Source organism: Orcinus orca, chromosome 19, assembly GCF_937001465.1.
Source record: "Orcinus orca chromosome 19, mOrcOrc1.1, whole genome shotgun sequence".
NCBI lineage: Eukaryota > Metazoa > Chordata > Mammalia > Artiodactyla > Delphinidae > Orcinus > Orcinus orca.
In genome coordinates this window covers 49068996-49090849 of record NC_064577.1, presented here as the reverse complement: position 1 = coordinate 49090849, position 21854 = coordinate 49068996, and the positions used below count along the sequence as shown (strand labels likewise).

General features: G+C 39.2%; 1 protein-coding gene across 13 annotated transcripts in view; it reads right to left on the bottom strand.

Moving 5' to 3' along the window:
• Positions 1-21854, bottom strand: part of BCAS3 (BCAS3 microtubule associated cell migration factor) — a 575920-nt gene that overhangs the window by 474523 nt on the left and 79543 nt on the right. For all 13 annotated transcript variants that reach the window (XR_007473338.1, XM_049701671.1, XM_033431625.2 and 10 more), the window contains exon 7: positions 13351-13423. Coding sequence is in view for 12 of the 13 variants with exons in the window: in XM_049701671.1 (XP_049557628.1) it covers positions 13351-13423 (73 nt within the window). In the remaining variant the exon portion in view is untranslated. The remainder of the gene's footprint in view (positions 1-13350; positions 13424-21854) is intronic.

Here is a 21854-nt window from a genome sequence, read left to right as displayed (position 1 = left end):
CATATATATGTGTTAGCATACGGTATTTGTTTTTCTCTTTCTGACTAACTTCACTCTGTATGACAGACTCTAGGTCCATCCACCTCACAACAAATCACTCAATTTCATTTATTTTTATGGCTGAGTAATATTCCATTGTATATATGTGCCACATCTTCTTTATCCATTCATCTGTCAATGGGCACTTAGGTTGCTTCCATGTCCTGGCTATTGTAAATAGTGCTGCAATGAACATTCTGGTACATGACCCTTTTTGAATTATGGCTTTCTCAGCATATATGCCCAGTAGTGGGATTGCTGGGTCGTACTGTAGTTCTATTTTTAGTTATTTAACGAACCTCCATACTGTTCTCCATACTGAGAAGATCTTTTCTTGAAAGGCGAATCTACTTTCAGGTGATCTACGTTCAGATGGATATTCAATATCAGAATCTGACATGTTTGACAGGAAGTATCTTTTCCTTGACACTATAACTCTATAAAGTTTTTAACAGACAATCTGATCTAGCCATAAAAGAAGGATCTTTTAAAGGAGGCAAGAATATACAATGGAGAAAAGACAGCCTCTTAAATAAGTGGTGCTGGGAAAACTGGACAGCTACATGTAAAAGAATGAAATTAGAACACTCCCTAACACCATACACAAAAATAAACTCAAAATGGATTAAAGACCTAAATGTAACGCCAGACACTATAAAATTCTTAAAGGAAAACATAGGCAAAACACCCTATGACATAAATCACATCAAGATCCTTTTTGACCCACCTCCTAGAGAAATGGAATTAAAAACAAAAATAAACAAATGGGACCTAATGAAACCTAGAAGCTTTTGCACAGCAAAGGAAACCACAAACAAGATGAAGAGACAACCCTCAGAATGGGAGAAAATATTTGCCAACAAAGCAACTGACAAAGGATTAATCTCCAAAATTTAAAGTAGCTCATGCAGCTCAATATCAAAAAAACAAACAACCCAGAAGCAAGAGGGAAGAGATATGGGAACATATGTATATGTATAACTGATTCACTTTGCTATAAAGCAGAAACTAACACACCATTGTAAAGCAATTATACTCCAATAAAGATGTAAAAAAAAAAAAACAACCAAACAACCCAATCCAAAAATAGGCAGAAGACCTAAATAGACATTTCTCCAAAGAAGATAGACAGATTGCCAACAAACACATGAAAAGATGCTCAACATCACTAATCATTAGAGAAATGCAGATCAAAACTACAATGAGGTATCACCTCCCACCGGTCAGAATGGCCATCATCAAAAAATCCACAAACAATAAATGCTGGAGAGAGTGTGGAGAAAAGGGTACCCTCTTGCACTGTTGGTGGGAATGTAAATTGGTACAGCCACTATGGAGAACTGTATGGAGGTTCCTTAAAAAACTAAAAATAGAACTACCATATGACCCAGCAATCCCACTACTGGGCATATACCCTGAGAAAACCATAATTCAAAAAGATTCATGTACCAAAATGTTCATTGCAGCTCTATTTACAGTAGCCCGGAGATGGAAACAGCCTAAGTGTCCATCATCGGATGAATAGATAAAGAAGATGTGGCACATATATACAATGGAATATTACTCAGTCATAAAAAGAAATGAAACTGAGTTATTTGTAATGAGGTGGATGGACCTAGAGTTTGTCATGTCTTACAGAGCGTAGTAAGTCAGAAAGAGAAAAACAAATACCGTATGCTAACACATATATATGGAATCTAAAAAAAAAAAAAAATGGTTCTGATGAACCTAGGGGCAGGACAGGAATAAAGACACAGACGTAGAGAATGGACTTGAGGACATGGGGATACGGAAGGGTAAGCTGGGACAAAGTGAGAGAGTAGCATGGACATATATACTTTACCAAAAGTAAAACAGATAGCTAGTGGGATGCAGCTGCATAGCACAGGGAGATGAGCTCCGTGCTTTGTGGCCACCTAGAGGGCTGGGATAGGGAGGATGGGAGGGAGGGAGACACAAGAGGGAGGGGATATGGGGATATATGTATACGTTTGGCTGATTCACTTTGTTTACAACAGAAACTAACACACCATTGCAAAGCAATTATACTCCAATAAAGATGTTAAAAAAAATGCTTTGTGGCTTCGTACACAAAATCTGTATATGCAAAAATAAATGGAGCACCTTGTCCACAAATAAAAGAAAAAAAAAACAGAAGAAGAAGAAGAAGAAGGATCTTTGAAAAAATGTCCAAGGTGGAAGACTGGCAGCTGCCTCATAGTTTGATAATGTTAATCCACCACTGGTTTCATTCTCCATTTAATGTATTATATACATTTATTTTTAAGTTTCTCAAAAAACATGACTCCTTCTCACAACACAATGCAATTTTCTAGAACATACAACCAGTTCAGTAGAGTGAGCTAATTCTAAAGAAAATATACTTTTTAAATTCTATGTCCATTTTCAATCCTCTTTATAAGACCGTCTTTTGCTTAATTATTAAAGCTGTTTTCCTTTGCTTCCCTTGTACCTGCACCATCTCTTCACCAATTTTTCAACCTTTTGGGGACTCATAAAGCTCTTGCTCTCAAAACACACATTAAAAGTTGTAGCAGAAGGCTTCCCTGGTGGCACAGTGGTTAAGAATCCGCCTGCCTATGCAAGGGACATGGGTTCAAGACCCGGTCCGGGAAGATCCCACATGCCACGGAGCAAGTAAGCCCATGCTCCACTACTACTGAGCCTGTGCTCTAGAGCCCGCGAGCCGCAACTACTGAGCCCATGTTCCACAACTACTGAAGCCCACACACCTAGAGCCCATGCTCCACAACAAGAGAAGCCACAGCAATGAGAAGCCCATGCACTGCAATGAAGAGTAGCCCCTGCTCGCCGCAACCAGAGAAAGCCCGCATGAAGCAACAAAGACCCAATGCAGCCAAAAAAATTTTTTTAAGTTGTAGCAGAGAAAAACTGATTGGGACAAAATAAAAACTAAAATCAAGAATTCTCCAAAAGGGACTTCCCGGGCAGTCCAGTGGTTAAGACTCCACGCTTCCACTGCAGGGGGCATGGGTTCGATCCCAGGTCGGGGAACTAGGATCCTGAATGCTGCGCAGCATGGTACGGCCAAAAATAAATAAATAAAATAAAAAAGAATGCTCCAAAACACATGGAAGTAGTAACCATAAACAACAGACTACAGTCATTAGGTGCTACTACATCCTTCTCACTAGGTATACAAAGGAAGAGATAATATGGTTCATGCATCTAATGCTGTATGCCAAACCACTAGAAATCATACTGGCTTAGGACAATAACCTATTTCTCATGAAAGAAGAGTTAACTGAATTGAGGGTTGAGAATAACAAAAAATGGGGGACGTACAAATAGAAACCATAATGAGAATCCATTACATATTTATTAGAATGGTTAAAATTTAAAAGGCTGATAAAGTCAAGGGCTGGTGAGGAAGTAGAGGAATTAGAAACCTCCTATATTGATGGTAGGAATGTAAAATGGGACAACCACTTTGAAAAACATACATCTAACATGTGATTCAGTCATTCTACTTATATATATTTGACCAAGAGAAAAGAAAGCATATGTCTATACAAAGACTTGAACATTAGGTTCAAAGCAGCATTACCTGTAAAAGCCAAAACCTAGAAACAACCAAAATACCCATCAACAGGTGAACAGATAACCAAATTATGGTATACTCATATAGTATGATACTACTCAGCAATAAAGGTGAATGAGCTAATGATAAATGCAACAACATGAATGAATCTCAAAATAAATATGCTTCGTAAGAGAAGCCAGACCAAAAAAAGTACATACTATATGATTCCACTTACATAAAACTCCGGAAAATGCAAATTAATCTACAGTGACCGAAACCAGATCAGTAGTTATTTGAAAAAAAGGAGTTGGGAGGGAAAAATTATAAGGAGACATGAGGAATCTTTGGGGGTGATAGTTATATTCATTATCTTGTTTGTGGCAATGGCTTCATAGGTGTATACATATGCCAAACATATAAAACTGTACACTTTTAGGGGCTTCCCTGGTGGCGCAGTGGTTAAGAATCCACCTGCCAATGCAGGTGACACAGGTTCGAGCCCTGGTCTGGGAAGATCCCACATGCTGCAGAGCAACTAAGCCCATGGGCCACAACTACTGAGCCTGCGCTCTAGAGCCTGCGGGCCACAACTACTGAAGTCTGCATGCCTAGAGCCTGTGCTCCGCAGTGAGAGAAGCCACCGCAATGAGAAGCCCACGCACAGCAACAAAGCGTAGTCCCTGCTCGCTGCAACTAAAGAAAGCCTGCACACAGCAATGAAGACCCAATGCAGCCAAAAATAAATAAATTTATTTTTTAAAAAAGAATATATAGTTTATTGCATATCAATTACACCTCGTAAATCTGTTAAAAGTGTATACAAACACATCAGAGTCTGCTAAAATTTATGATTCTGAATGAGGAGTGACATCAGTAGTATTAATAAAGGAAGTGATATTAATAAAATTGACAGCACTTAGTCGTTCGTGTTACAATACAACATACAAAGTATATTTTGAACACAGAGTTCACTAGCTCAGTTGAATACAGAAAACCAGAAGGGACCAGGTTTGTCATGGCTCAGTTTGACCATGTGCTTAGGCAACAAGAAATGTTATAGCTTATTTCCACCTGGTCTTTGTCCATTTTGTTCTTACCGCTCTAACTTAACAGTCTCAACCCCTTCTTATACCCCCATTCCATCAAGGCTCCTTGGCCTTCTTTTTAAGGTAAAATTCCGTATTTACTAGTAATTTTTAAATTAATATTAACATTCCTTTTTAAATTTTAATCAGGACTACTGCTCTGATTACACCATTGTATAAACTTTCTCCATATCTGTTTTCCCCATAATCTCAGTTTTAGGGTGCAATTTTGCAGAATATAATAAGCATGCTGCCCCTGTAAATACTCTGCTTTCAAGGGACCCAGCTCCCTGCCTTGGGAGACTGGCACATATCAAACGGATTGCATCCATGGGCTCCCTGAACTTTCAGAACCTCCAGCTTCTGGCTGGGCTCAGCCTGAGAGAGTCATCTGGAGAAATGACAGTAAGGCGGGGACACCCTGGCTGCTCCGCTGTCAGGTTATTGCAGATGGACCGAATCTCTCCACCAGAGGCCACAGCTCCTGTCAGGTAAACATCTTGAAAGGGCTCTCATTGGAGGTTCTGCTAATGGCTCTCACCCCTTGCTTAGAAATGGTAAAGGGTCTCAGCTCCTATTCACTTTATTTAAACTCTCCTCAAATTACCCAATTTGAGTATATCTTCTGTTTCTAGCTAGGACCCTAACAGGACAGGTTTTCAGGAATACAAATATCACGTAATAGCAAGAAAAAAAAAAGTTCTTCAAAAAATTAAAGCAGGATTCCTTTGGTTTAGTCACCTACATATAACCATTTTGGTGGGCCATTTGAAATTTGTACCAATTTCAGGCTCACAAGGAAATATACAACAATGTCTATAAAAACAATCTTACAACACACCACTAACTGGTGTCCATAGTTTAGATACTATATTTTTAAATAAATACATAAAAAAACAACTTTTACCTGTTACAGTAATGTCATCTTATTTCCTTAAGGTTTTATTACATCCATAATCAGATAAACAGGGTGTGCTCTATCATGCTCTGAGGGCTCTGGTGGTTCTAAGACAACACTAAAGTCAAGAGGTCTATGAACAATCCATGATATTGGATACCCCACTATCCTGACCCATCTCATTAAAAACCTCTGTGCCAGGGTGGCAGCTTTCAGCATAAATGGTATATCAAAGATGTAAAAGCCCAGTCTTTGAAAGCAGTAAAGAGAGTCACAAGGCCATGCAGAGAGCTAGAAGAAAACGCAGAACACCCACAGAAATGTAAAAGACCAGTGAGATGAACAAGCGAAAGACTGGGTACTTGAAGGAAGGCCAAGGAATTACTCAAAAAGCTCATGTGTTAGAGCACCAAAGACTGGAAGAATGGCATAAACCTCTTTTTTGTATCTGCACAAGTAATGCCAGCCCAAACTGTGATTCCATCAGACCTCACAACACAACAGGATGAAAATCAGTTAAAACAAGGGCATCGTATGTAACGGCTCTGTGACGTTTCATTACAAGAAGAAATGTCAGATACTTAGTATCCCAAGCAACCTCCCTTCTAGTTCTATTTAACATAACCCTTATTTATTTTAGACACAAGTTGAAATAAACTCTCTTCAGCAACACTTCAGGACAGTGAAACTGTGCTTAACCTCCACCTAAATAACTGCTGCTTTAGATCAGTGTCTACCAAACACCAGCCCTAGGAATGTCTATATGTGTATAACTGAGTCACTGTGCTGTACAGCAGAGAATGGCACAACACTGTACATCAACTATACTTCAAGAAAATTAAATAAATAAATAAATAAATAAAAACCAGTCCCACAGAATTCTGTCAATCCAAAATGACCTTTTTTAGCAATTGGTAACAAACTGCAAAACTATTAATACTGTGAACTAACTGTATCATATTTAATGAACAGTCCTTAATTTTGAAATTAAGTCTTCATTCCTATGCACCTATTAAAATTAATTAGCTTTTTTCAAGGTAAATTTAAGATGTCTTTGGTTGCCAAAATCTTAATCTCTCTGATTATTAAAATTCAATCTTGGAAATATGGCCATAGAGCGCTTATTTAATAAGAGATAAGGGATTCCTATCAAATTGAAATAAAGAAATTTTCTCACACTTTCATTTTATTTTATTTTAATATTTATTTATTTATTTGGCTGCGTCAGGTCGTAGTTGTGGCACGCGGGATCTTCGTTGCCACGTGTGGGATCTTCGTTGCCATGTGTGGGATCTTCGTTGCAGCATGCAGGATCTTTTCTGTTGCAGTGTGCAGAATCTTTAGTTGAGGCAGGCAAACTCTTAGTTGCGGCATGTGGGATCTAGTTCCCTGACCAGGAATTGAACCTGGGCCCCCTGCATTGGGAGTCTTAGCCACTGGACCACCAGGGAAGTCCCTCTCACTCTTTTAATTGAAGCATAGTTGACTTTCAATATTCGTTTCAGGTGTACAACACAGTGGTTCAATACTTTTATAGATTATACACCATACAAAGTTATTATAAAATCTGGACTTTATTCTGTGTTGTATATTACATCCCTGTATATATGATGTGATATATGATGTGAGTCTCTGGATAAGACTTCCTTTATCTGTAGCATATATCTTACGTGGTTTCAAGGTTCTTTCCACTACCAGCATTCTATGATTCTCTCTATGTAAAGATCACATCTTCACTCCAATAACGTGATGATATTATATTGGATTAAACATTCTTCAAGGTCTGTAGTCAGCTGTTGAATAACGTTACTCTTTTGCAATTATTCATAATACCCAACAAAATCCTAACCACAAAAAACTGCATTACTGGAACAGTTTAGCATGTAATACACAATGAGCTTTCATTTCCTAAGAAAGTGTATATTCCTTAGTATACTGTCCATACTTCTCCTCCCTCCCTCAAATTATTACACAAGGCACTGACTTAATCCCTGGATCAGTAGCACAATAAACATTATGTCCCACCAAGCACTTAAATGGCTTATCTGGAATGATTATGAAACAGTGTATCTGTCTCTCTCTCTCCCCTTCTCCCTCTCCCTCTCTCTTTCTCTCTACATAGACACATACACACAAAAAAAGACAACAACACTAGAATATAAAAAAAAATGAAAAAAATGAAAAAAAAAATTTAAAAACAAAAAAATGGCATTTTAATGACTGTCATGAATGCAGTAACAGCCAGTATTAAAAATTGTGGGCTAAGTGTAATGTGTGTATACCTAAAGGATAAAAAATGAGGAAGGACTGCGATTATTTCCATAGTAATTCCCCCCCTTTCTTTGAAAAGTTATTATAAATTTAATATAAATATGAAAATTTATACATCAAAAGGAAATTTTACTGAACTTTCCTAAGAAGAACTAAGTGGCATTAATTGTGAATATAAGCAACTGACAGTGTCCAAAGCACCTTGTGCTCAATAAAGCATTTGCCACGGAAATGGACAGCAACAGACATGTCTTGTACGTCTCCAAAGGGTGAAGGGGGTCCTAAAATTTTGTTCACCACAGGCTCTGAAGAAGACATCAACACCCAGGTTCAGGAGATGTGGTTCCTCAGATTAAGACATTTTCTCAACCATAAAAAAGTGTTACTAAGCAAGCTTACTAAAATTCATTTAGCAAAAAATAAATATTTTTGAGAGCCTGCTAGTTAGAAGGCACTGTGCTTAAAACCAAGGAGGACTTCCCTGGTGGCACAGTGGTTAAGAATTAGCCTGCCAATGCAGGGGACACAGGTTCGAACCCAGGAAGATCCTACATGCTGCAAAGCAACCAAGCCGTGTGCCACAACTACTGAGCCTGCGCTCTAGAGCCCATGAGCCACAACTACTGAGCCTGCACACCACAACTGAAGTCCACGTGACCCAGAGCCGTGGAGCCACAACTACTCAAGCCCACACACCATGGGGCCCACGTGCCACAACTACTGAAGCTTGCGCTCCTAGAGCCTGTGTTCCACAACAAGAGAGGCCACTGCAATGAGAAGTCTGCACACCACAACGAAGAGTAGCCCCTGCTCACCACAGCTAGAGAAAGCCCATGCAGCAACAAAGACCCAACGCAGCCAAAAGAAAAAAGCAAACAAACAAAAACAACAAAAAGAAAATATCTTTGCATTTATTTATCAATAACCATTCTTTTTTTTTTATAAGACTTTTTTTTTTAAGATGCTGGTAGGAGTTTATTAATTAATGTATTTATTTTTGCTGTGTTGGGTCTTCGTTTCTGTGCGAGGGCATTCTCTAGTTGTGGCAAGTGGGGGCCACTCTTCATCACGGTGCGCGGGCCTCTTACTATCGCGGCCTCTCGTTGTGTAGCACAGGCTCCAGACACGCAGGCTCAGTAGTTGTGGCTCACGGGCCTAGTTGCTCCGCGGCATGTGGGATCCTCCCAGACCAGGGCTCGAACCCGTGTCCCCTGCATTAGCAGGCAGATTCTCAACCACTGAGCCACCAGGGAAGCCCAATAACCATTCTTAAAACAACCCAGCAAATGATACAGACATATAGCAGTCTCTTTCCAGAATGATTCTCCTACTAGAAATAAATTAATGAGCAGAAATGGGACAGGGGAAATGAGTGCCTACAATAGACTTTTTTGAAATAGGTAAATGCTATTTTTTTTAATAAATTTATTTTTGGCTGTGTTGGGTCTTCGTTGCTGTTCACGGGCTTTCTTTAGTTGCAGAGAGCTGGGGCCACTCTTCATTGCAGTGCATGGGCTTCAGTAGTTGTGGCACATGGCCCCAGAAGTTGTGGCTCGTGGGCTCTAGAGCACAGGCTCAGCAGTTGTGGTGCACGGGCTTAGTTGCTCCACGGCATGTGGCATCTTCCCAGACCAGGGCTCAAACCCGTGTCCCCTGCCTTGGCAGGCGGATTCCCAACCACTACGCCACCAGGGAAGCCCAGCAAATGCTATTTTTTTTTTGGGGGGGGGGTGCTGCATTGGGTCTTCATTGCTGCCCATGGGCTTTCTCTAGTTGTGGTGAGCAGGGGCTACTCTTCGTTGTGGTGTGCAGGCTTCTCATTGCGGTGGCTTCTCTTGTTGTGGAGCACGGGCTCTAGGCACGCGGGCTCAGCAGTTGTGGCTCGCAGGCTCTAGAGTGCAGGTTCAGTAGTTTCGGCACAGGGGCCTTGCTGCTCCGCGGCATGTGGGAATCTTCCCAGACCAGGGCTCAAACCCGTGTCCCCTGCATTGGCAGGCGGATTCTTAACCACTGCGCCACCAGGGAAGTTCCGCAAATGCTATTTTAATCAGAACTATATTCATCGCCCCTGTGGTCATTAATGTGTCAACTTGGCTAAGCCACAATAACCAGATTTGGTCAAATATTATTCTAGATGTTTCTCTGAAGGTATTTTTTATATAAGACTAACATTTCAATCAGCAGTTTGAGTAAAGCAGATTATGCTTCATAATGTGAGTGGGACTCATCCAATCAGTTCAAAGTTCTAATAAAATTTTAAAACATTGACTTCCTTGGAGGAAGAGGGAATTCTGTCTTTGGATTGAAATTGTAACTCTTCCCTCAGTCTCCAGATTTTGGATCTGCAGCCCTCACAATCATGTGAGACAATTTCTTAAAATCAATCCCCCACTCCCTCCCTCCCCACACACATACATCCCACATCCCACTAGTTCTGATTCTCCGGAGAACCCTGACTAATATAACCTGCGTAACATCATGGTCATCCCTCAATAAATCATCTCATCACCTACTATATACAACCCTTCCTTTCGTGTCTTATTTTTTGATAAAGTGATACCTCAATAAATGAATCCTGTAAAAATAAAAACAATCTCCTTAATCATACAGTTAAGCAGGGTTGCTAAGGAATGGAAAATCTTTCAAAACCTGCAAAGCAAACTCAGTAGGTAGCTGAGCACCTTCCGTAAACACATCTTTTTGTGGGGCTTCAACAGGACTGGGTGCGCCTGAATTACAGGGACCTAAACACCAGGAAGAGTGAAATCAACAAGGTTTTCTTTCACCACAGGTGTTTCCCCTCTTCTGCTTGGTTCCCTTTCCCTTTCAGCTCACTTGTCAACACACCAGTTCCCTGATACTTGTGCTGACTTGAATATGGTGTTGCGTTCTTCCGGAGAGTTTATTTCACCTTTTTTCTCTTCAACTCCAGAATTTCCATTTGGTTTTTCTACAATTTCTAATTTCTTATTGAGATTCTCTATTTGTTCAGTCACTGTTATCATACTTTCCTATCATTCCAGAAACGGTTCATTTAGTTCTTAGAACATATGTAGAATAATGGCTTTAAAGGCCCTGTCTACAAATTTTAACATTGGAAACAATCAGGAACACTTTCTATTGCCTACTTTTCTCAATATATCACACTTTCCTATTTCTTGGTATGTATCATAATTTTATGTTGAAAACTAGACATGTTATATAAAATAGTATAAGAATTCTGGAAATCTCTCTTCCTCCACAATGTGCAGTTACTAATGCCTCTGTTGAGTTTTACTTTTCTTTAATTCTTGTTTTCATTTTAAAGCCTGCTTGCCTGGGGGTTGCCCCTGTGTCTAAGTAGCTTAGTGATTTAGCCAAAGATTCGACAGGGAATTTGCTCAAATACCCTAAGTCAATAAAGGTTGTCATCCTTTCCAAAAGGATCTATGTGTGGGTAGAGGAACACGTTCAACAGGCAGACATTTTCAAGTCTTCTAGATTTTAGCTTTCCCTGGATGCTTTCATGGCTCCTCTGCCCCTACATGAAGCCTCAGCTAACCATGACTTTAGGCTAAAAGAGCCATGGGCCTGCACAAATCTCATGACCCCAAGACCATAACTTCCAGGGACAATGCTGCTGGGCATCATCATGACATTGCACACCCTGGAAAATCAAGCAAGTTGGAAGGGAAAAGGGTGGAGTGTGATGGGAGCAGCTTCCGGGCATGAATGTGACAGATTGCCACTGTTATGGCTTAATATTTACCGGTTTCTCAAACATAAACACTTTCCACATTGTTGGAAGCCTTTGGTTGAGTTCTAGAGCACTGAAATGGTTGTTATTACCTGTTTTGCAGATGGACTTCATTCTAAGTCACAAACCTCCATCTTTCCTAAGTATATTTATACCAGTGTCTGTTCCCCTTTTATAGCTTTATAACGTACTTTGGAAGTCCTTAGTCGTCTTCATGTACTGCCAAACTTTCTTATTCCTTTAGATCCAGCATAAGCTGTGCCTTCCTCATGAGGCCATCTCCCATTAATCCATGCACACTGATCTCTACCTTCTTTGAATTCCTATTACACATCATTATATCACAATCATTTTCTGTGTGCTATGTTTTTGTTTTCAGCAACATCCTTAAGTCTTTGGGACAAGGAATTCGGTTTTCATGCTTTGTATCCTCATCCCATACCTGGCAGAGTGATGAGCACAAAGTAAATTTTTGCCCACTTCAACCCAAAAATTTACACCGGAAGAAAACTGCCTTGTAATGCATGTATGTAGCCCAACCATTTCCCCAGAAAGCAACGATTAAGATTCCAAGACCTAATCATGTAACACCACTAGCACATTCTTCCCTTCTGCACTGCATCCATGACCTAGAGTGTACACTATCAGCTGAAAGTACAAGGCAGGGACTACTGGTTGTCAAGCCTAATATTCATTTTGATCCTCTACCTTACTAACAAAACCATAATCATATCCCTGCTTATCTTGTAGCTAGGAGTTCAAGTGGAGGAGAGGCACTAACTGAAAAGACAGTAGCCTTCTTGAGATCATTAGGGGAAGGGGTCAGATCCTAAAAGATGTCAAAACTAGAAATGGAAAGAATCTAGGTCATTAATGACATATCACAGAAACACTTCACTAGCCCTGGACTGCCTACCCAGTAACTTTCAATTACATGGTTTGTATAGGCCATTGAAATTTTACCAGCGGCTGAATTGGAATTACATAGTGAAAAGGTCACGACAAACCTGATAACTAAATCACCACAAGCCATTAAGAAGCACATATTCTCATTTATTATATAGAGAAAGTAGGGGAAAATCTGACTTCCTGAGTAATAACCATTAATCATCTTTGTCCATAGTCCTCTCATGGTCACAAATGTAACCAGCATGGAATTAAGAGAATGCTTGCTTGGGTTTGAATCCACAGCTCCACTGTGTGAATTCAGCGCCTGAGTGTTTCTAAACTGCAAAATGGGACTAAGAACAGTATCTATTTCATAGTATTGCTGAAAGAAATGAAAGAGAAAATTCACGGAATGCCTTTAGAACAGTGTCAGGCACATGCTAGCTACAACAACAGTAAATGTTAATGGTGGTGGTGGTAGTGGTGGTGGTGGTGATGATGACAGATGATGACGACGATGGCGACCTAATAGTAAGTTCTAATCCACTGTAGAAGGCCACTATAAATAGTAAATAAACACATAAACTGAAACACATTTTTCTTAACGATGCTAATCTTTTATTTCAAGACTGAAGTCTGAGGTACTGCTTTCATGTTTTGCTATCACCCTACATTTGAGAAAACAGTGAGCAGAAAAATCCCAAGGACTGAGTGACAAAAACCCTAAATATGTTTTTATTTCCTTTCCCATCTGTCTTGTAAGAGCATACTCTTATGGTAAACAAAGATTTGAAGACATCAAAGTTCCCCCTCTGAAATAATACAAAATTTTAATAGTGGTTCAAAGAAATTTTTTTTAATTCCTTACCCAGAAGATCCAGTGCTCTTACAAACACCAAGGAGGGGCCTTTTTTCAGCAAAGTTGTCACACTTTTGAGCACCTGATGAGGAACATGAAATAAAATGTAAAATAAAACTTTGAGAAGTATTCTTGTATATTTCCCATTATTTTCATTCTCTCAAAACATTTACAGCTAAAGAGATAGCAAAACATTCATTTAAATTGATATATTTATACAGTTGACTGAACAAAAACTAGAAGAGCTATAAATAAACTTATAACTATTTTCAAAATTGAACCAACATTTAAAAACCTTTTTTTAAAATTAGCAACGTCAACCTTATACACATTCACCATGAAATCAGAAAACCACCCCCAATTCCACCAACTAATTACCTAAGAGTTGTATAACCTTGATTTCAAAACTAAATAAAGGAAGGTCACAACAGAAACTTTAAAAACTTCAAAATTTCAGGCCATTCTCAATACACAACAATGCAAAATCCTGAGAAAAGACTAGTAAAATGAATAGCAATGTATTAGAAAAAAAATTAAATCAGTCAGTCTGTGAAGAAAGACTGAAAGACTGTCAACCAGAGAGCTCCAAGAAACAGCACACCAAAGCACCCTCAATAAAGTTAGAGGTTGGCAAACACATACACATTGCTTGCAATCAGCTTTTTAGTTTGCTGCTTACAAACAGGTACAAGCACCTGGAAAAGTGGTTAACTCTGTACAGGAAGAAAGTATCTAAAATTTTGAAACTATCATTAATAATTTTAAAAATATGAGAAGATATTTCAGGCATGAAGCAATATAAGAATGCAATGAAAAACTGACGCTTAGAAAATAAAAGAGCTCTGGGAAGTTAAAAACAAGGTAGATATTATTTAAAAACTCAACACAAGCATCAGAGAAAGTTTCCTACAGAACACAGCAAAAACACCGAAAAAAAAAAAAAGAAAAACAGCATTAATTTATACACACACACAAACACATACACAAGAGAAATGTTAAAGGACAGCCTCAAAGTTCCAGTACGTAGGCAGGAATTCCAAAAAGAGAGAAAAGAGAAAAACAGAGGAGGAAAGAATCCATGAAATGTTTCAAAATTTTTCACAGAACAAACAAGGACAAACAAGAATTTTGCAAGAACGAGGCAAGGACTCCACTCTCACCAGTACTATTCAGTATAGTACTGGAAGTTCTAGACAAGGCAACGAAGCAGAAGAGAAAGGGGGAAAAAGTCATACAGATAAGAAAGGAAGAAATAAAACTCCCTATTTTCAGATAACATGATTGATACATTGAAAATCCCAAGGAATCAACAACAGCAAAAACTTCTACAGCTAGTGAGTTAGCTCAGCAAGGTCACCAGAGTCAAGATCAACATACAAAATATCAACCATATTTCTATATACTAGCAACAAGCACACAGAATTCCAGATTAAAAATACAATACTGTTAATAACTTCTCAAAAGAACATTAAATACTCAGGTATAAATCTAAAATATATATTCAGGACTTAGAGACTGAAAACTACAAAATGCTGATGCAGGAAATGAAAGACAATTTAAGTAAACGGATATATAAAGTTGACAGAAGATGCACAGATTAATGGAACTGAAGACAATCCAGAAACAGACCCAAACAAATATGGTCAACTGATTTTTGAAAGACGTGTAAAGGCAATTAAGTGGAATAAGACCGTTTAACCATTTCAACAAATGGTCCTGAGGCAGCTGCATACCCATAGGAAAAGAATAAAACTGGAAATAAAACACCTTACCTAAAATTAACTCAACATGGATCAGAGATTAAAATGTAAGACTATATAACTTTTAGAAGAAAACAAAAGAAAATCGTAGGACCTAGGGCTTGGTGAAGAGGTCTCAGACATGACACAGAAAATATGATCCATGAGACCGAAAAAAGCAATAAGTTGGCTATAATTAAAATTAAAAACAAGCTACACATTGGAAAAAATACTTGTAAAACACATATTTAACAAAGGACCCATCTAGAATATATGAAATAATCTCAACATACTCAAAACTAAAAAACAAAAATCCAACTTTAAATGGGCAAAAGACATGAGATATTTCACTGAAAATAAGATATGGAAAGCAGATATGCAAATGAAAAGATTTTCAACAACAGTAGCTACCAGGGAAATGTAAAAAGCAAATGCTGACAAAAAGTGCAGAGAACTTAGATCTTTCACACATTCCTGGTGGAAATATAAAATAGTACAGCCCCTTTAGAAAAGAGTGTGGCAGTTTCTTTAAAAGAGCAGAAACAAAAAACCTAAACATACACTTACCATATATCCCAGCAATCATACTACTGGGCATTTATCCCAGAAAAATAAAAACTACACCCACACAAACTTGTACACAAATTTCACAGTAGATTTATTTTAAACAGCAAAATAAGTGAAATCATCCCTGATGTCCTTCAGCAGATGAATTTTACCTCCACACCATGAAATATTAATCAGTAGTAAGAAGGAACTAACTATTGATACACTAAACAACTTGGATACACCTCAACAAACTTGTACTAAGTGAAAAAGCAATACTGTGTAAATCCACTTATGTAATACTCTTGAAATGACAAAATTAGTACAGAGATGGAAAACAGACTGATAAATTCCCAAAAGTTAGGGATGGTGGACGGAGATGGTGTCAGGGAGATTACTGTAGTGATGAAATAGATCTGTATCTTGATTATGGTAGTGGTTACATGAATGTACACATGTGATAAAATGACATGGAACTATGTGCACACATCCCACCAATGTCAGTTTCCTGGTTTTTATATTGTATATAAGATGTAACCAGCTGGGCAGAGGGTGCACAAGACCTGTCTGTAGTATTTTTGCAACTTTCTGGTAAATATGTAATATCTCAGAAGGCAGGTTATTTTTAAATGGAAGGTAGAATAAAGAGGATAAATATTTTCTTTTAATATTATGTAATTTAGTTTATGCTCTTTAAAAAGGTACATATGTCAAGAGTGAGACGAAAAGCCACAGACTTGGAGACATACTTGCAAAAGACACATCTGATAAAGGAGTGTTATCCCAAATATAACAAAATACTTTTAAAACTAAACAGTAAGAATACGAACAGCCCAATTTAAAACTGAGAAAAAGATCTGAACAGACACTTAACCAAAGTAAATATACAGATGGCCAATAAGCATATGAAAAGATGCTCCACATCACAGGTCATCAGGGAAATTCAAATCAAAACAACAATAAGATACCACTCCACACATACTAGACCAGCCAAAATGTAAAACAATGACAACACCGGATGCTGACAAGGATGCAGACCAACAAGAACTCTCAATCATCGCTAGAGGGAATGCAAAACGGTACAGCCACATCGTAAGACAGTGTGGCAGTTTCTTACTAAACTAAACATGCTCTTACTACAAGATCCAGCAATCATGCTCCTTGGTATTTACCCAAAGGAGTTGAAAACTGTTTATACAAAAACCTGCACATGGACATTTATATCAGTTTTGTTCCCAGTTGCCAAAACTTGGAAGCAATCAAGATGCCCTTCAGTAGATGAGTGGATAAATAAACTGTGGTACCACCAGACAACGGAATATGACTCAGGACTAAAATGAAATGAGCTATCAAGCCATGAAAAAACACGGCGGAAACTTAAATACATACTGAATGGCTCTGGAAAAGGCAAAAGACAGTTACTGAGACAGTAAAAATACTGAGACAGTAAAAAGATGAGTGGTGGGCTTCCCTGGTGGCGCAGTGGTTGAGAGTCCGCCTGCCGATGCAGGGGACACGGGTTCATGCCCCAGTCCGGGAAGATCCCACATGCCGCAGAGCGGCTGGCCATGGCCAGCTCAGCCATGGCCGCTAAGCCTGCACGTCCGGAGCCTGTGCTCCGCAACGGAAGAGGCCACAACAGTGAGAGGCCCGCGTACTGCCAAAAAAAAAAAAAAAAGATAAGTGGTCTTCAGGGGTTAAGAAGGAGGGAGGCATGAGTAAGTAAAGCACAGAGGATGCTTAGGGCAGGAAAACTATTCTGTTCAGACACTACAATGGTGGATACATGTCCTTATGCATTTGTCAAAACCTACTGAATGTACAACACCAATAGGGAACCCTAATGAGAATTATGGACTTTGGGTGATAATGATGTCAGTGTGGGTACCTCTGTGGTGCAGGGTATGAATAGTGGGGGAAGTTGTGAGATGTGAGGGGTCAGGAGATATACAGCAACTCTGTACTTTCTGCTCAATTCTGCTATCTATAAAATGCTCTTAGGGCTTCCCTGGTGGCACAGTGGTTGAGAGTCCGCCTGTCAATGCAGGGGACATGGGTTCGTGCCCCGGTCCAGGAAGATCCCACATGCCGCGGAGCGGCTGGGCCCGTGGGCCATGGCCGCTGAGCCTGCGCGTCTGGAGCCTGTGCTCCGCAACGGGAGAGGCCACAACAGTGAGAGGCCCGCGTACCGCAAAAAAAAAAGAAATGCTCTTAAAATATTAACTTTAAAAAGATGTAGCAAGCTCTTGAACACCCATGTTCACTAAAGAATCATTCACGGGCTTCCCTGGTGGCGCAGTGGTTGAGAGTCTGCCTGCCGATGCAGGGACGCGGGTTCGTGCCCTGGTCCGGGAAGATCCCACATGCCGCGGGGCGGCTAGGCCCGTGAGCCATGGCCACTGAGCCTGCGCGTCCGGAGCCTGTGCTCCGCAACGGGAGAGGCCACAACAGTGAGAGGCCCGCATACCACAAAAAATTAAAAAAATTAAAAAAATTAAAAGTTTGGGGCTTCCCTGGTGGCGCAGTGGTTGAGAGTCCGCCTGCCGATGCAGGGGACGCGGGTTCATGCCCCGGTCCGGGAAGATCCCACATGCCGCGGAGCGGCTGGGCCCGTGAGCCATGGCCGCTGAGCCTGCGCGTCCGGAGCCTATGCTCCGCAATGGGAGAGGCCACGGCAGTAAGAGGCCCACGTACTGCAAAAAAAACCCCCAAAAAAAAAAACCAAACAAGAATCATTCACAATAGCAAAAGGTGGCAGCAACACAAATGTCCATCAAATGATGACTGGATAAAGAAAATGTATATATTAAAAAGGAAATCTTGTCGCATGCTACACACAGATGAATCTTGAGGACATTATGCTAAATGAAATACACTATTCATGAAAAGACAAATACTCTATTATTCCACTTGTATGGGGAATCTAAAGTAGTCCAATTCCTAGAAACAGAAAGAAAAATGTGATGGGGACTAGTGATGGAGAGAGAAATGGAGAGCTGGTGTTCAATGGGTACAGAGTTCTTTGAATGCACTTAACACTGCCAAGCGGTACAATTAAAAGTTTGCCGGGAATTCCCTGGCAGTCCAATGGTTAGGGCTCTGTGCCTCCACTTCATGGGACCCCGGGACACGGGTTCAATCCCTGGTCAGGGAACTAAGATCTCGCATGCTGCGCGGCACAGCTGGGCAGGAAAAAAAAAGTTTGTAAAGATTTAAAGATGGTAATTTTTTTTTTCTTTATGTTTGGCTGCCTTGGGTCTTTGCTGCTGCATGCAGGCTTTCTTTAGTTGCGGTGCGCGGGCTTCTTACTGTGGTGGCTTCTCCTGTTGCAGAGCACAGGCTCCAAGCACACAGGCTTCAGTAATTGTGGCTCGCGGGCTCTAGAGCGCAGGCTCAGTAGTTTTGGCGCACGGGCTTAGCTGCTCCACAGCACGTGGAATCTTCCCAGACCAGAGCTCGAACCCATGTCCCCTGCATTGGCAAGCGGACTCTTAACCACTGCGTCACCAAGGAAGCCCTAACGACAGTAAATTTTATGTTATGTGATTTTTACCACAATTTTGAAAAAGGTACAAGTTGTGTGCTTGAACAAGTGTGTGCCCACATGAGTGTGTGTAGTTAGATGTATAGACAGATATTTAGTTATCTTAAGTGCGAAACACATAAACACCAATTTCAGGATAGGAATAGTCCTCTTAGGGGTTTAGGATGAAGACAATATTTGGGAGAGGTAGCCAGGGGACTTCAGCTCTCTTTTAATAATGTTTCATTTCTTTGCTAGATGGTAAACAGCAACTGTAATGTTAATGTTAATAATCCTCGTTAATGGATCCCTCCAAAAATAATGAAGTTTAATCCAGAGGAGGACAGGTTAATGGTTACACATTTAGATTGTGATCTGACATAATATACTTTTAAATTGTTATAATAATTATACTAAATAGGTTAAGACAAGTTCTATGATCCACTAACAGACTGTATTATCACACCTTAAAAAGAGCAAAACTATTAAAAAAAAGGATCCAAAACTATAAACAGTGTTGATGAATAAAGTTCTCCATAACTAATTTAAATTTTGAGAAGCTTATAAAGATCAGTGACTACATCTTCACCAAACATTAATTTACTACGGATTGTGTGCTCTTACCCCTGCTAAACAAATAAATCAGATTTCAGAATTAACAATATGACTTTCGAGCAAAGCACAAGTTAAAAATTAACTGGTCCAAAGCCCATAACATTTATTTTCCAAATTAATTATAATTGAACTTCAGCTATACAAGGCCAATTCTTCACTCCTCCATATTTCACCTTCACCTTTAACAATACCTATTTTCCCTCTGCATCCTGGTGTTCTGACAAGGTCTTTATGGTTTGTACCTGTATTATACATACCAATTTGATATTTTGATGAATGATACATCATGTCTTTAAAATGCAAATAATACTGGCAAGAATGGTTTGATTGTTTTTGTGTTTCTCAAACCTGAATTGAAGAATTCCATTGGTTTCCGCTGACCTACTGGGTTACAACAGTCCTACTGAATCTGTTCTCTAGGTCAGTCACCTGACGCTTACTAAAGATAAGCGTCATGGATATTCAGAAAAGGTAACCAAGCAAAAAATTTAAACTACAAAATAATGCCCTCACTTAAGAACAACATAAAGCCAAAAGCCCCCACTGTACTACCAAAACCTTGTAACTAGAAAAGACGAATCTTCAGTAAGCAAACAAACCATAACAAATCCTTCAAATATCTTTGAGGCACACTCTATATTAAATTTTTTCAAAGTTGGAAAACCATGTAACAAAACCTTAACTCTGCCTTAAATAATTTCTTTGTGGATGGTTTGAATAAATACAATTTTTTAAAGTGTTGGTATAAAAATTCTATAATCTCATGAACACCGTAGCTATTAACCTGATTTTTCTTGCAATATAAATAGCATGTACTCTCCAAGATGCCTAACGGAGTCATCACCCTCCCATAATGTAATCCTCCAAATTGTAGAGGATTAACTTTTTATACATAAAATTGTGTTTATTTGCATGTACAATAGAGAGAATGACGTTACACACACCTGTTCTACAGCATTTAACAGAATGTAGCATGATGATTGAAATGAAAAGCCGTTAGCTAAATCCATCAAATATAAAAACTATTGCAATCCTGTTGCAAAGTCCTTTTGTTAAACTCCTTTTATTCTAAATCCTTTTAATTCTGTCCTGTAACACTAAAACATTTATAAAAAGCTTAAAATCCTAATAAATCGCACAATTAAAGTAATGAAAATGTGCTTGCCCACCAAGTCACCAACTCCTCTCCCCCTCAACAAAATTCAAGACAGTTTGCATGTCAGAAAATGTTGAATAACACCCCCCATCATACACACTATTGTAAACTCATTAACTAAAGAGTTTAAGTTCATGGATCAGCCTTAAGGATTTCAAGATATCAAATAGAAACCACTCCTGTATGGATCCAAATCATATCCAGAGGCAAATAAACATCCAACTGATAATAAGATATTCCAGCTCTACTCTTTTGATGTTGAGGATGACTGGAAAACAGAGATTTTACACAAAAGTGTATTAAGTAGGTACTAATTTTAACTGAGAGTGCCTTCTGCAGAAAGATTCCATTGAACAATTTAATTCATTTTATCAGTTAAACTGTTTCCAAGTCTTCCATTCCATTTGTTATTTTATTGAAATAATTCTTTTAGAAAATATTTAATTCAATGAGGTTGTCCAAACCCATTTTCATCATAGATTCTCTCAATGTGAGCTTCAAGTTGTAGTCATATCTGCAGATCTAAATTTTAGCTAGAAAGTATGATTCCACCGTTAGTTTGTAGTCAATACATTTTATTGTGTGTAATTTTAGATTCTGTGTGGATATTTTCCCACTAAAAAGTTCTATTTTATTACGCAATGTTCTATTTTGTGCTACAAAACAATCACCATTATGAACTGAATACTCTTCAGGTTTATTTCTCACCTAAACAGAGAAAAATGTGAGGAATTTTTTTAGGACAAAGAAGACAGAGATAAAGTGGAAGATGAGATGAAGAGAGAGAAATGGGAAAACAGACACATAGGCTGCGGGTGCCATCAACCAACCCCAAGAAAAACAGGACAGAAATCTTATTGCCTTGAACAGTTTTATCAAAACATGATCACCAGGTGGCGCACTGGTTAAGAATCCGCCTGCCAATGCAAGGAAC